Raw genomic sequence first — 16,325 nt, 5'->3', positions numbered from 1 at the left:
ATGAGTCAATACTGATGCACGCATTGTTGAAGTCTCTGAGCTGCTTGCCAGTTCCATCAAAACAGGAATTTTGTTGTTGTCATTTCATTGGAAAATTTATTTTATTACACTGCTTAATGGTAACCATGCAATGAAAGCTGACACAGGGAATTAGGAGGGAGAGTTCTCCAATAGATTTGACTATCTTGGATAGATTTGGTAAAACAAACAAACAAACAAACAAACAAACAAACAAACAAACAAACAAACAAACAAACAAACAAACAGACAGACAGACAGACAGACAAACAAACAGACAAACAAACAAACAAACAAACAAACAAACAAACAAACAAACAAACAGAGACCATTTCGATGATTCTTCAGTATACGTTGGGCAAGTCACAAGCAAATATCCATAATAATGCAAAAATTGCTATTTGACATGAAGTATTTTTCACTTCATTCCACCCATGACGCACAGCAACACATGAATGCTGCGTACTGTACATTTTTGGAAGTCATGTGGTTCTAGTGCATTATGTGAGGGGGTCTGGGAAATCCGAATTATGGTCTGTACTGCTCTTAATGGTAATATGCATGGTTTAAGTTCAGGGGAGAATGTGCAATTCTCTTGCACAACATAAAAGTACTGTACTTTAGGGTGTTTAAGGCATACCGGAGTATAAGGCACATCCCCAATGAATGGTGTGATTTCAAACGTTTTCCATATACAGTAAAGTCTCGTTATATCGATATCGGATATATCGATAGTCCCTGTTATATCGATACTCTTTCTATGCACGCACAGATAAAATTACATGCAAACAGGGTCGGATATATCGATAGTCCCGGTTATATCGATATTTTTTCGGACTCCCTTGAGTATCGATATAACGACACTTTACTGTATAAGGCGCACCGGAATATGAAGCACACCCCCAATAAATTGTGTGATTTCAAACTTTTTCCATTTATAAGGTACACTGGACTAAGAGGGAGACATTTAATGAATGAAATATGTTTTCCAAAAATAATATATAAATATACAAAGGTTTTCCAAATACAAAGCAGGCCACATTATAAGGCGCTAAAGTAAAGGCTGAGGTTATGCACTACTTATGCAGGGGGAAATGGAGTCATAGCTGTTGACAGTCGTTGCGAGACCTGTTGCGGCTCAATATTACTTCACATATAAGGCACAACTGGGTATAAGGCGCAAGGTCATCTTTTGAAGAAAATCAAGGCTTTTGGATGCACCTTATACACCGGAAAATACGGTACCTGTATTCAGTTTTGTCGTTCAGTACAGTCTACTGCATTGTTTTAACCCTTTCATGCACTTGTAACATGATAACACAATAAGATGTCCACTGGCGTTACCGCTGTCGCTCCAAGGGTTAATTGAAATCACAAAAACAATTCTCACACATTAGAAGCTCATTGTAGGGACATTGAATGGTTGAGTAAGCCTACAATGCACAAGTCGGTTCCTGTTGAATACTTTTTGAAATGTCATTGGAATGCAGAATAAAAAAGTCCTTCATGAGAGGACAGAATAGCTTATGCAACACGTGTATAGATAGGCAAAGCCAATAGAAGAGAGGTCTCCTTTGACATCCCGCAACACTGTCCTATGCCTCTTCACTGATGGAGATAGCAAGCTATGGCCAGACTCCTACAGCAAGACAGCTGTTTCTGGGCTTGATGAAAATAAAAACCAATTTTTTGTCATTTTATCTGGCAAATTTTGCTATATTTCTGCTTTCCATTCACATCATCGAGAGACTCGAGACTCATTGTGACTGACAGACGATTGGACAAAGGATCATTTTTATCTTCCCATACCAGACATCCGGCCTGACCAACCTGCCCCAGGCAATTCTATTCACCATTTCAGAGGTATACAGAGATCCGGGACAGCATCCTCACGACCTTCATTGAGGATAAGTGGTTCTGGATAACGGATGGATGGCTGTTATTTTTTCCCTTTCCTTCATGGGCCCCTAAAAACACTGGCTTTGTGCGAGTGCATCACATCGTATTTATGCAACTGCCCTTCACATTTTCCTCGTGACTTCATCAATGAGCTGACATAGCTACAGCACACCGAATCAATATTGTGCACACTATATGTCTCCCAATCAATTATTCTTAGTCGCAACAACAAGCCCACTGATGCCGCGGGCTGTATAAATAACCCAAGTGTCTTTGTCTGTCTTTCTTTTCCTATGGTGCTGATCCAGCTGTTGTCTCAGAGGAGCTTCCCCCACCACAGATAAGTCACATTCAGGGAAGGAATCTATTTCTGACTCACAGAACCTCAGCAGCAAAAGAGGGCTCACCAGGAGAGAAAACTTGAGAGAGGAGAAATAGATCTTGCTGCACAGAAACCTGAGGCTTTCGGTGGCTCCAAGTGAGCAATCCAGTGTGTGAACACAAGAGAGAAACGTGAAATTCTACTTTGTGAGCGTGTATGTGACCATCTGAGGGATATGAGTGACAGGAGGAACTGCATTGTCATGCCTTTGGAGAAAACTACCCGCTGAAAATGTGTCAGTAATGTGTTTGTGTGTGCTTGTGTTAGCTCCAAGTGAAAGGTTACATGGTAATAGTGGCATTTAATCAGGGAGGATGCAAAAAATCAGATCGGGACCTGTAATGGCTTGGGACATATTATACAGGAGGCAAAAAAAAAAACGACATAATATGTCTTTGGTGTCTCATATGAGATGACAACATATGTGATGCATGGATATGTCCAATGTATTTTCTTGTCTTGTCTCTTATTGCTCAGTTGAAAAGTTCCTTAACTCATTCACTGTCATTCCCGCATTTGTTCGGGAATTAAAAAGCATGACGTGGGGTGCCATTCCCGAATTTGTTCCGGTTTTGGTTTTTCTCGCAAGGGGGTGCAGCTATAGTGATGGTCAGACCTCTGACACGGTTTTCCCTCCCACAAGGGGGAGCCTTTGCCTTTTTACATCAGCCCCCATTTCAAGCTCAGATAACATCAGACCCATATAACTTAGGAATGAACTCTTTTTTTCTGATGAAAGAAGAGAGGTTTCTTACGCTGCAATGAAACTTTAAGTACTCCTAAAACTCAATATTCTGTGGGTCCTGCAATTTGAGTGAAAATGACAAAAACCCTGGCATTGGGGGGACACGGTTTTGCACATTGCTTGGCATTGAATTAGTTAAGGCAAAAATTACAAATTTCGACATTTTCATCAAAGGGTTTACCAGTGACGCTAAGCAGGACTCAAAGTGTAACTTTTTTTCACTGGTTGCCCTGGTGCACTCGTTGTTTTTTTCCTAAAATCATGCTGGCCAACTTCTCATCTGCAACTAGAGATCTTCCGTTCGCCCTTGCGTGCGTCGCGTCGTATTGGCGTTCGAACACCGATTGATGTTCGAACACCGATTGATGTTTGAACACCGAAGCAAGAATATCTCGAATATTTTGTTCGAACACCGATTTGTTCGAACAGTGAGGCGTTCGAGAACCGGCACGTTTAAACCTTACCATGGTGACCTTTGAGCAATAAAGGGCAGAGACGATGTTACATATGTTGTTGTTGGCGCAATGTTACCAGGACTCTGCTAATAAAGTTGGATGAAAATACACAATGGATTTACATTTATTATTATATTTAAAAGAAAGAAAAAACAGTTTCCATGCCTGTCGCATCATTTTATTTTGTTGTATTTATCGGCCGGTCTGTGAAAATATTATTAAACCGGTCCGTGGCGCAAAAAGGTTGGGGACCCCTGTCCTAGACTGAGTTTGAAGCATGTAGAATCACATTGTGATAACATTGTGCAGTTTCATCCTTAGTTTCATAGGTACATGGCAAGAAAATGACAACTGTTACCAATCGGAGCTAGATGATTTAGAGTATGAAAAACGGCTGAGCATAAACACCATTAATAAACCAAGCAGGACAGCAAAGGAATATTTGGGGTTCTTCCATTTCAGCTATTTCATAATCTTTGCAGGCTCTAGTTTAATTTATCCATTGCTTGTGCTTTTGGCTGCCACCTAGTAAGTGAGTGCTGCCAAACAAGTTGATTTGACATATCACATTTGAGCAGTGGGCTGTACTCTGAAGGATTTCATTATGAAACAGAAGTTATATCACTTCGAAAGAAGGAGATCCCAGATGCAGGCGGCCGAAATGAGTTTTCTCCGTTAGGGGTGTTCCCTTACAGATAAGGTGAGAAGCTTGGTCATGCAGGAGGGGCTCAGAGAGGAGCCACAACTCCCTGGTGGGCATGTCCTACTGGTAGAAAACGCTGGAGAGGCTAAAATGTGACGTGTTTTTGATGTCATCATAAATTGAAAAAAGAAATCAAGCCCACTCCCCAGAGAAAGATTTGCCTTAACACCTTTAGCAAACAGACAATGAAATTAACGGGCAAAGTAATTTCTTTCAGTACAGCTTTTTTTGGGGGTGGGGTGGGGGGGACACACTGCCAAATTACAGTCAGTAAGCACACACACATACAGTAAACACACAGGTGTACCAGTTCAATTGTTTCCATGGCAGCAGTGTAAGCAGTCAATCATACTATACTGTATATTAAGATGTGAACTAGCCCAGACTAGTGGACAACAAAGACACATTCATCATTTTTGTTTGAATTTGTAAAAAGTAACATCTCTCAGTCTGATGCTCAGTTCAGTTCTACGTCACTGTAAGACACAGTCCTTCATCAGTAAAATAATAATTATTAATTGCAAAACAAAAGTCAATATGATGACTGGAATATTTTTTCTGAGACAATTTTAATGCAATTCTTTTGTGTTACATATCCAATGCGTGCCCTTGGACATATTGATAAATGACAGTCCGAAAAGTGATACAATACAATTCAATACAATACAAAACAATACAATACAATACAATACAATAAAATACATATTGATTTACACTATATAGATACAGTAGTTAAATTCGCTGAATCGTGAATGAATAAAAAAGAGGACCACACAAATAGCATTAGGTATTTTTGTTTGTTTTGAAGAAGAAGAAACAAAGTTATGGCAATAAATGACATTATGGGTTGGTACCTCCACCCATTAATATTCCAGTTGTGGGTGAGCTTGGGTGGGTTTCTGCGCCAATCTCTTCGGTACTGTAGTGTGAACTCTGAAACCAATTCATCTTATTATGAATTCATTGCATATGTATAATTGATACAATAAGCAATCATTTTTAATTACAATACAATATGCTTGATATATAAATCTATTTTTACTTTTAACCAAGTTACCATAATCCATACAGCAAAATAATGTTGCAGTTGTCATGAAAAGAGTCCAATGAAACAATAATTTTAACATGCATTTTGAAGATTGTCACGGTTTGCGAGGTGGTGATGGCGGGTGTGGATCCCAAAAAGCAGGCAGAAGGGAGCAGGAGGTTGTGTTAAAAAATTGTATTAAAATAAAGTCAGCAGGAACAAAATGTAAAACATCAAAATCATCTGAATAGAAAAAATACAAAGTAGCAAAAGAAGACCAAAAGTTAAAGTCCGCCACGGTTAAACAAACACATACACAATGCATGCAGCAAACACGCAGCAAACAATGAACCGACAACGGATGGTCGTGCCGGGTGTCCTTTTAAGTGTCAGTGATTATAACGACCAGCACCTGCGAGGCTGCCGGCAGGGCTGACGTCGCTACCCGTTGGTCACCAACCAGATCATGACGAAGATGACAAGACTCACCACAATGAGGAATCATCCGCGCTCACTCTCACACCAATACAGACTGCTCCATTAACCTGCCATGTGTGTTTTGGGTAATACGGGAGGAAGCGGGAGTACCCGAAGAAAACCCACGTAGGCATGAGGAGAAGATGCAAACTCCACACAAGGAGGCCAGAGCCAACCCTACATCTCTGCACTGGGACGTTGCCGTGCTAACTAGTCAACTGGTGGGTCCTTCTATGACAAAAATAAACTCACTCAAAATGTTAATATTATTGGGGTACTGTTTGTCCCTTATGACATTCGGAACTTGTGAAAAAATTGAAGGCTGATAGGCATTGTAGTGTAGAGTAGTATAAGACCGAATATAAGGACAACCAAGTTATATCTGTCATATGGTGTTTTATGGTATTTGAAAGTTATTGATTAAGAAGAAAATAAATCTCAAAGTTTCCCTCACTAAAATGTCCTCATTGGCGATCTGATGAAGGTTAAGTCAAAGTCAAAGTCAGCTTTATGGTCAAATATGCTAATATGCATGACATACAGCACAGATTAAATTAATGTCCTCTCGGACCCAGCATGCAAGACACTAATAGGACACTCTGACGAAGGCGGGAGTAGACGCCGAAACGTGTCAGGTATTTGAACACCTACACTGTCTGTAAGTAAAGAATCTGCTTTAAATTAAGGCACTAATAGTTGTCTAACGTGGCTAAAAAAGACATACAATTGACAACAGACTATACATGTAATTTCTGAATGTAAAGTGAGGTAGTGACGTATGTAAAGAGAGGTAGTGACATATATAAAGTGACATAATGTAGTAATGCAAAAACAAACAAGAAGAAAGGGTTGAAGTGGTTGAAGTGAGGTCTTGCAGAAAAAAGAGAAAGAACAAAAATACAGTTCAGGATGATCGTACAGCGTGTAGCATGTCCTCAGAGTTCGGTGAGTGTGGCAGTGGGAATGGCCAGGGTGGGCAGGGCTGGGAGGGAGTTGAGTCTCCGGACTGTCTGGTGGCAGAAACTGTCCTTGAGCCTGATGGTCTTGGCTCGGAGACTCCGCAGTCTCCTACCCTATGGCAGCAGGCTAAAGAGGCTGTGGGAGCGGTGGGTGGGATCGCCAGCGATCCTGATGGCTCTGCGGGTGAGGCGGGTGTTGTAAATGTCCTGAAGGGGGGGGGGCACCGATGATCTTCTCAGCTGTCCTCACGATGCGCTGCAGAGTCTTACGGCAGGACACGGTGCAGGCGCCGTACCACACGGTGATACAGCTGGTCAGGATGCTCTCGATGGTACCGTGGTAGAAGGAGGTCGTGATGGGGGTTGGGGCTCCAACTCTTTTGAGCTTGCGGAGGAAGTACAGGCGCTGGTGGGATTTCTTGGCCAGTGATGACGTGCTCCAGGACAGGTCTTCGGATATGTGCACTCCCAGGAACTTGGTGCTGCTCACTCTCTCCACTGCAGCACCGTCAATGGTTAGTGGATCATGCTGGGGGTGCACTCTCCTAAAGTCCACAACAATCTCCTTCGTCTTCTCCACATTCAGACGGAGATTGTTGTCCTTGCACCACGTGGCTAACCAGTGGTTAACCAGCGCCAGGATTGAGACCTTCAAGTTTTGGTCTTTTGGACAGCCAAGCATAAAAGGTTTGCTCATCCGCAAGTCAAAAGGGGACATTTCCTCCAGGCAAACCTACTATTCTGTTCACTGGGATAGAGACATGGACAGACAGCTCACAAAATATTAAAGCTGCTGCCACAGTCGTGACTCACGCAGACCATAAAAGTCCCCAGCCTTTCCTCCCTCACCATTGCACTGCTACAAAGTCACAGTATGTGGCGGGGATGAATGCTGAATCAGAGAGTTGCAAGCTTTTTGACCCCAAAGTAAACAGAAAGAAACATTTTGACAAAGGGAGCTATTTTGGAGCCATTGCTGTCACGCACCTGATCATCAGTGTTCTACATTAAGAAAAAAAAAACGGCAACACATACAGCTGTTTTCCTGTGACATGTTTCAGTGGAAGCTAAGAATTCACTGTCAAAACTGTCAGAACACACAACAAAACACATTTTTTTTAATCAGAGGTGGCGGAATAATAATACAATAAGTCTCAATCATGCAGAAAATAATGCTATGTCAAAGACTTCTGTCTTTTGTTATCCTGTCTAAAGCCCACACACAGGTATGCTCGAAACGTCGACAGTAAAGTAATATACAGCCCGTGACATCAAATTGAGCTGGTGAGTCACACTGAAATGACGAGAGTGAAAGAAAAAGTGAGAAAGAAAGAAATCTTTATATAAAAATGACACAGCTTCAGGAACATGATGGAAATGGAAAAATGGATAGTAGACACAAAGAGAGAGACAAAGACAGAGGCAAAGGAGCACTTTGAAAAAGCTCTTTTTAGTGAAGCAAATCAAGAATCGGCCCCATTGTAATAATTAATGTTTACAGAATTAGTTACATCGTAACAGTCTATAGATTGTGTCCTAAACATAATGTGTTGAATCCAGTAAGGATCACATATTCAAATGTTTATGTCGTTTGAAAGTGAAAAATGGAGTGTGCTTGAGTGTGCAATCCATGTGTGGTGTGTTTACAATGAGATCAAGAGAATGCTTGGCAGGCAATCAGCCTTTTTCAACCCCGGGATCCCACATGGAAAACACTCGCGCTCTACGTGCCAGGGGAAAAACACAATGCTGCGCAGTCAGAGAAAATACAACATAGAGTTATACGATGAAGGAGCAGGAAGCAGATATGTTGGGAGATACGAGCACAGATCTTAAATGTGGCGTTCATTAGAAACGTGTTCACAACTTTACAATGGTACCTCAACTTACAAACGTAATTGTTTGCGTGACCCCATTTGTGTGATGTGAAGGAATTAAGACTGATAAATAGATGTTTGTGCTCATATTCATGAAGTAAAAATTTCAAGAGAAGTAACATTTTAGTACCCACCAGTGACGTGCGGTGAGGTTCATGGCTGGTGAGGCACTGACATCATCACAGTCATATTTACAAACATATGAACTCTACAGAGTAACTTATTCACCATTTGATTGGCAACAGTTAACGTGTTTTGTTTAAAATGTCATGTCAGCATTCTTCAGATAAACTGTAGCATAGAAGAAAATAATAAAAAAAAATAACGTTATTATCGTGTTACCTTTACTTGTAAATGAAGTCCATGCGCTGCTTCTTCTGAAGAAATGCATCTATACCTTCTTTGTAGAAGCCTTCCTTATCTTTCTTCAGTTTTAAGTATCTCTATTTCTTTCAATTTAGATATGTAATCCTCCATTCTGAAAATAAGGCCAAACAACACGAAAAAATGACTAGATGGTTGCACTTAACTTGCTAACTGTTTACTGTAGCTTGCTCTCACTAATTCTATTATTCTGCAGCCGAGGAGGCGCAAGAATCTCTGTAATCACCAGCGCCCCCTGTCATGCGGCAGGAGAACTGTTGCCTCACCTATGCACACAGTTTGCATAAAAATAAAATAAACACTGTTGTACAGTGATTATAATGTACAGTGACTATACATTATATACACCAGCTAAAGTGTCGAAATTTAGTTCATGTACTAAAAGTGTTTGAACACTTTAATCGTGATATGCAGAGGGACAGCAATGCGGTCTCACTGCAGAGCAAGCCAGCACAGTTAGCATAGTCATTGCGCAATCCATGGTGAGGCTTGCCTCACCGCTCGTCTCCACTTAGTATTTGAACGGTAAATGTGAAAATTCAACGATTTTGAAAAAAATCCAAAAATTGTGAAGTTAAATGGAAAAGAACGTTAAAGTACAAATCACTAAATAAATATAACTGTTTAATTAATTTTGTCATCTGATATTTCCATGATGACAGGTGAGGCACAGCCTCACCTGCCTCCGCTGACTGCACGTCACTGGTACCCACAAGTATCCCGAAAGCCTTACCTGGTTCGGTACAGTTTTTGTCAAGCTCTGAGAAGAACTTCGACTGGTTGTCGTAGAAGTCTTGTAGAAGGTGACGGCGCTCCCACCTTGACTCATCGAGTATTGTAGAGGTTGGAATGTGGTATGCTGTGAGAGTCAGAATGGGATCGAAAAAGAGGAAGAGGTGAGTATTAGTGATTGCAGTGAGACAAAAAGACATGAGTGTTTGAATAATATGGTATATTATGATATGATATTTGATAAATGATATATGGTATGGTGATGATGATATGATGGCTGCCTTTCCAGCAGCTCATGTATTTTGTTTTTCTACTTTCATTCCTTTCATCACTTTGCTGCTGTGAAATGTAAATTTCTCCACTGTGAGACTAATAAAGGCATATCCAATAATCCAATATCCAATCCATGCCACCTCAATAAAAGTAACAACGACGATAAACAACACCGGGCCTCAGTCACTGACCGTGCGTGGGTACCAAGTTGTACCCATAACATGTAAGCACGTTTTAACACAAGCAGTTGCGTGGTTAAATTGTGTCTATTCGGGTGCTTTCTACTATCTTTGTGACTGCTTTATTTTCCATGATTCCCATGCAGACAAATCCCAAAGACCGTGGGACACAAGCTTGTAGTTCCAATGTTAATTAACATTCCATGAATACCCTGAACCCTCCAGCGAACCTACAGAACAAAAGGAGATGACATATGCATGGAGCGTCACCACACTCCCGCCGGAGTACGCGTGTGGAGGCCAGCAGAGATCTGTGAGGCCAATAATTCCAGTTCATTCATGTAGGTCATTGTATTCACAAGCAGCCCTCTTCCAATCCATCTCCTTTCCTCACCATGCAACAGGCATAAGCAAAGGCAGGCATGGAGCCTCCCTAAATAGCACCAAACCGCACTATATTTATCCGAACATGATATATTTTGCAAATACATTCTAGAGCAGGATGTTTCAGTGCAAACTGTTTTAGTTTAGAGGGGAGCGACGGCAGTATGAAACTCATGACAAAAATTTAGCGGACACCCGGACAGACAACTCTGAAACGTTGCCTGCCCGGTCATAAAGTGGCCTGCCCCATTTTTCACAACTTAAGACGACTTAAGACGAATAAGATGACTAATCGCAAAAACATTGTTGCGAAGTATAAAGGATTTGGTTAAATTAAGGAAGTACCTACCACAAATGCTCCCTTGCTTAAGTTATGGTAAATATCCCTTGCTGAAGATTTTGCTCCAGTTGTCGTTTGTCATCATGGTGCGCAATGTTTGTGTTGCGTTGTCTGCTTAAAGCCATGTGTACTGCTCTTTCTAAGCGGCTTTCAAAACTCTCAAGTACACTTTTCAGTCACGGTGTAGTCCAAAGCACGAAACAGGCATCTGATTGGCTGCCGGTGCCGAGTATGCAAATGATACTCGGCACTGTCAGCAAATCAGAAGCCTGTTTGACAATTTGCATACTCTGCACCGGCAGCCAATCAGAAGCCTGTTTCGTACTTCGAACAATACCAAAGCACAGGTGTCAAAGTCAAGGCCCGCGGGCCAAATCCGGCCCGCCACATCATTTTTTTCGGCCCGCGAAAGCAAATCAAACTTGTTAAATTCCATGATGATTGCTAAAATCTGAGCCAAAATTTCATATTTTTGGAAGTCAACCACAATAAAAGTCATTATTCTTGACTTCAGATTTGAAAACGCGTTATTCATTAATTTGCTGTGTGCTTTACATGTAATATTTAAAGGGATTTAAACATTCTAATGGGTTCCCCAAATTCATAACGGCCCTCGAGAGGAAACCATAACTACAATGTGGCCCGCGGAAAAAAATGACTTTGACACCCCTGCTCTAAAGTGTACTTGAGAGTTTTGAAAGTCGCTTAGAAAGAGAAGTCCACGTGACTTGTTGCGGTTTGCTTGTAGCTTTTGTTTTATTGAATAAAACAAACGCTTGATTTGAAAAAAAAAAAAAGTTTTTTTTTTTTTTTCATGAAGAAGTTGTCGGCCACCCGTTGTAGGCCCGACGTAAAAGTTGTACGCCCCGGGCCACCGGGCAGGCACTATTTCAAACACTGCTATGTGAGAGTGGAAAAACACATGCAGTATAGGTGCATGTTATGAACCAATCAACCGTGGATAATCACAAAGAACGGTGCTCAATGCAACATTAGTACTGACAGTAACAACATGCTGGTCTTTTTAGTCTTTGGCTCCAGGTCCCTAACTTGTAAACAAACTTTGTGTCCTCTTATTATACTGTTTCTTCTGTTTCTTTGACTAGTGGCCCATGATATAACCAGAAGACTACGATTTGACATGATCAAGGTCAAAAAGACAATAGTATATTGTCACACTTGCAAAGGTCATCAACGCTGTCCCTTTAAATAGACAAATATTCTTTAATATCTCTTTATTCTGGAGTGCAGTAATCCCTTGCGAGAACATCTTTAATCTTTCACAGCTTTGCACTAACAGATTGTTTTTACAGAGCATTGCTTTCAGCATCATGGATGGCTGAGGGACCGTAAATTACTGTCATGTCAATAGGCAAGCTGTACCCTTGGAACACGATTGAGACTTTTTGGTTGTCATAAATTAGCACTGAAGCAAGACCTCAATCAAAAATGCATATACATGTGACTTTGATTCTTGTAGTTTACTCGTAACACTACAAACACAGTCTGATTTTTACGATAATGTGAATGTACGTTAAAATTCACAGTGGATTATGTGTGGAAATTTGATTGAGCGTCTTATTGCCATAAAAAAAAATAAAAAAATATTTGTTTTATTTTTTTTTTCTGTTTATTTTTCATCTGCATGATTCTCCCACCCTCTCGATATAGGCGGTACATGTGAGACAAATGAGAGTGTGTGTGTAAAACCTCTGGGAAATTATTTATATCAAGGGTATTTTTAGTGCTTATCTTTCTATCAATACCAAACACGTTGTTACCTTCCTCGTGTTATATTTCACCACCACAGTGTCCTATATTGGCCAGAGTGCCTTGTGTATAGGTCCGAGTTGACCCCATAACGTCAAATAGCACGGCCGCCCATCGCTCCTTAATTAGATACTTCATCTTCATTAGTGCTCTTTGACAGATATGTTCATGCGTGAGAGAATACGTGTCGTTATATGGGTTCATTGAGGTGCTTTAGATTCATTGAACACCTCCTAATTTGCTGGTTTGTGCCCAACTCAAAATGAAAAAATACAGTATTTTCCGGTGCATAAAGTGCTGGATTATTTTGATCGTTCGTCCCTGGTTCATCGCTTCTACGGGTGTTGATGGAAAAGGATGGTTAAATCATCAGGGAGCCAGGTGTAGAACAGAAAGTTGGTTTAATCTTGGAGAGAGCGGAGGCATCGCGGTGTCGGCTTAAGGAGAAAGCATGGCGATAGAGAGCGACAAACTAGAAGAGAGAACATTTTATACGGCGCGCAGTGTGATCCCATCCTGCATGCACAGAAGTTAGGCGAGTGAACCTCTCTAGACCAGCGACTTGAAATTCCTGACCTCTACAGGAGAAATTCAAACAGCGCAGTATTCAGGCCAATTTAACATCCTAAGCCAAGACCATCCAATTTGCCATGAACATTCACAGTAGCATGTAGATACAGGTGTCAAAATCTGGAACGCCACATCTTTTTGTTCGGCCTGCGACAGCAAATTGACTTCAGAAATTCCATGTTTGCTAAAGTCCGAACCAAAATTTCAAATTGTCACATGTAAAAAAAAAACAATTAGTCTGGTTTTTTTTTTGCTTCAAATTTGAAAATTAGTTTTTCATTAATTTGTTGTGCACTCCACAGTAATACGTGGAGGGGATTAAACATTCTAATGGCTTCCCCAAATCCGTAACGCCCCCTGACAGGAAACCGTAACTACAATGTGGCCCGCGGCAAAAAATGAGTTTGACACACTTGATGTAGGACACTCTACGAAGAATTATTCTGACTTCATCACAAAACAGTCATTATTAACTGTATAGTTATCACATTGTATGACTCATTATCATAGCAATAACTTCTACATATATGTACAAATAGGCACTAATGTTGCCAATTGAATGACATTATTGCAGATGATTGTATGCCTCACAGGCTGTATATGCATTATATTCCAATATTCATCGTTCACTTCCAGTTCAATGGATTCTTCCTTTCGTCACCTTGTGCGTTTGTCATGGCAATAAAATAAAATCTAATTTAAGCATATGTAATTGTATCTTATGGCATATTAAATGTGGTCAAAAGAAGATAAAATAAACTGACATCGCAAAGAGCAAACCATGCTGCACATGTAAATTGTTAATGGCCTCTTCTTTGGCATTGTCTCTCAATGGTCAGTCTTAATGGTCAAGGAACTCCAGCACAAAGATTATAATTCATGTTTTCTGTTTAAAGATCGCTGCTTGCCATGCTAGGCGGATATGTTGGAGCTGCAAATACACAGTATTGCCGTAGTCTTCCTGCAATTACAGGGTACAAATGGAGAAAAAAAATCACACTTACATTCACACCTTTGTGCCATTTGGAGTCATCAATTCACATGCATAATTTTGAAGAAGCTGCAGTAACCAAAGGAAACCCACGCAAGTGCACAGACGACATGTAAACTCAACTTTTTTTTCCTCTGGTGGATAAGAATCTGAATTACCAGGATGTTTATTTGTCAAGTATGCTAAAACACACAAGGTGTTTGTAGCCTTACCCTTTTCCCTAAAAAAAGGACTTAATTAATCACTCCCGTATCTTATTCCTCTCCGCTAATGTCGCACATGTACTCTACATACTCACACATAGGAAATTTGAGACAACCAGATGGCTCAATTCACCCCCTACTCACAAAGGAGTATGATTAATCAGATTGGTATGATTAAAAGTGTGATGGGTTTCTCTGACCGCACTTAATGCAGGCAAATAGAATTGTGTTTTCATTGTACAAGTGTACAAAAGGGCTCTGCAGGCTAATCGCGGTAGGAGAGCTGTGTCAGTGTCTAGCATCTAAAAACACTTTTATTAAAAGGGAATTAAGGGATAAAATGCATTGGTTCAAATCAATTTTTGCACCTGATTTGGAATAAATAAAGGAGATGAAAAAAAAAATAACAAAGCGATTTCATGGTTTCATCCATATTAACTCATTCACTCATTCACACATTCACTCAGTGCATGCTATAATGGCAAAAATATGACAATACATGAAGACCTCTGGCAATGTTTTTGCCCTTTGAACAGGTGCCCCCCCTTTCAAGCTAATATTACGCCAGACCCAAATAACTTTCTTTATGATGAAAGAAGAGAGTTTAAGGTATCTTACGCTGCATTTAATGTTAATGTAGTACAAAAACTCAATATTCTGTGGATCATGGAATTTGAGTGAAAATGACAAAAACCCTGGCACTGGAGTGGACACATTTTTTCACATCGTCTGGCAGTGAATGAGTTAACGTGGCTGATCTGCTATGTTGAAAAATTACACTCAATTTGAGAGGTGCTTGGTAAAATAAGTGTATATTCAAGGATTCCTTTCCTGTTTCAATAAAATATGAACGGATAAGTATTTATACTTTTGGTTGCAAACAAATATCATACCCACCAAAAATGGAGATATGAAGTACCTGTATGTGACAACAACGGATATGCGAGCCTACAGTAAGTTTATGCATCCTGCCATTCTCCCAAAGAACACAAGGATGGATATTATGTCTGCAATGCAAAGTGTAGAAATAAAATGTATGGGAGACCAACAAACACTGCAGAATTAACGAAATACGTAATCCAAATTAAAAAAATGGAGATTTTAAATCCATATAAAAAAAACTCCAGAGTGATGTCAAAGAATAATGCATTATTTGTATCGTAATTGCATACGCAATCATATACAGTATACACACGATATAAACCAAATTAGGGGTAACTTGTTATGGATGACATCAGCTGTGTCGTCTCACAAATTTTCCAAAGCAGCGATTTGTGAGTGCAGAATTTGGATTAAGAGCGCCGGGGAGGACTGAATTTTGAGCACAAGCGATTTGAGCAAGAGGAATTGCATAACAACATATGAGCAAACTGGAGATTCGCAGGCTTGTGATCAAAGCTGCTGGCGTCTGCTTATGACAGCTGGAGGACGACTCTTCACACAGATTCAAACTCTGAGAGAAAATACTTCACAAAGTGCTTTATTTGTAATCTATTGAATATTTGTCACTGATGCAACACATTTTAGGCTACTCCGTGAACTCCTAATGTAGGACCCCTCTGGGTATTGATGAAAATAGCTGGCATATCAAAGGTGAAATACCATGAACCCTTTTAGGGCTGTGTGATTAAGTGGTTATGAGGGCAGGGTATACCTTCTTTCTTGCTTGGGTAGGCTCCAACTCATCCGTGATTCTGAACAGGATAAACATTAGAAAATGGATGGATGGATGGATACGTGTCAGCTGGGAAAAATCCATACTGCCATATATGTGTTACAGCATGTATCAGTTAGGGGATAAAAGGACTCCTCTTCTCTTGCATGGAGCGGGTAAGTGAGTGCACGTAGTAGGTTTCCGCAGGTGAAATTCAGAATTTAACAAGGTGCTCAAATTTGCTCCATGGAGTTTGGAGATTTACAGGTAAGCAAAAAAAGCAGCAGCACTCATGCGTGCAGT

At 40.5% G+C, this 16,325-nt stretch overlaps 1 protein-coding gene across 2 annotated transcripts in view; it reads right to left on the bottom strand.

Moving 5' to 3' along the window:
• slc24a3 (solute carrier family 24 member 3) overlaps positions 1 to 16,325 on the bottom strand; it is a 53,425-nt gene that overhangs the window by 29,318 nt on the left and 7,782 nt on the right. For both annotated transcript variants that reach the window (XM_089012853.1, XM_089012852.1), the window contains exon 2: positions 9,660 to 9,785. In XM_089012853.1, the coding sequence (XP_088868979.1) occupies positions 9,660 to 9,785 (126 nt within the window). The remainder of the gene's footprint in view (positions 1 to 9,659; positions 9,786 to 16,325) is intronic.

This window comes from Hippocampus bargibanti, linkage group LG13, assembly GCF_051943395.1.
Source record: "Hippocampus bargibanti isolate YZ-2025 linkage group LG13, ASM5194339v1, whole genome shotgun sequence".
Taxonomy (NCBI): Eukaryota; Metazoa; Chordata; class Actinopteri; order Syngnathiformes; family Syngnathidae; genus Hippocampus; species Hippocampus bargibanti.
Note: the sequence above shows the minus strand (reverse complement) of the source record. Positions and strands in the feature narration are given on the sequence as shown.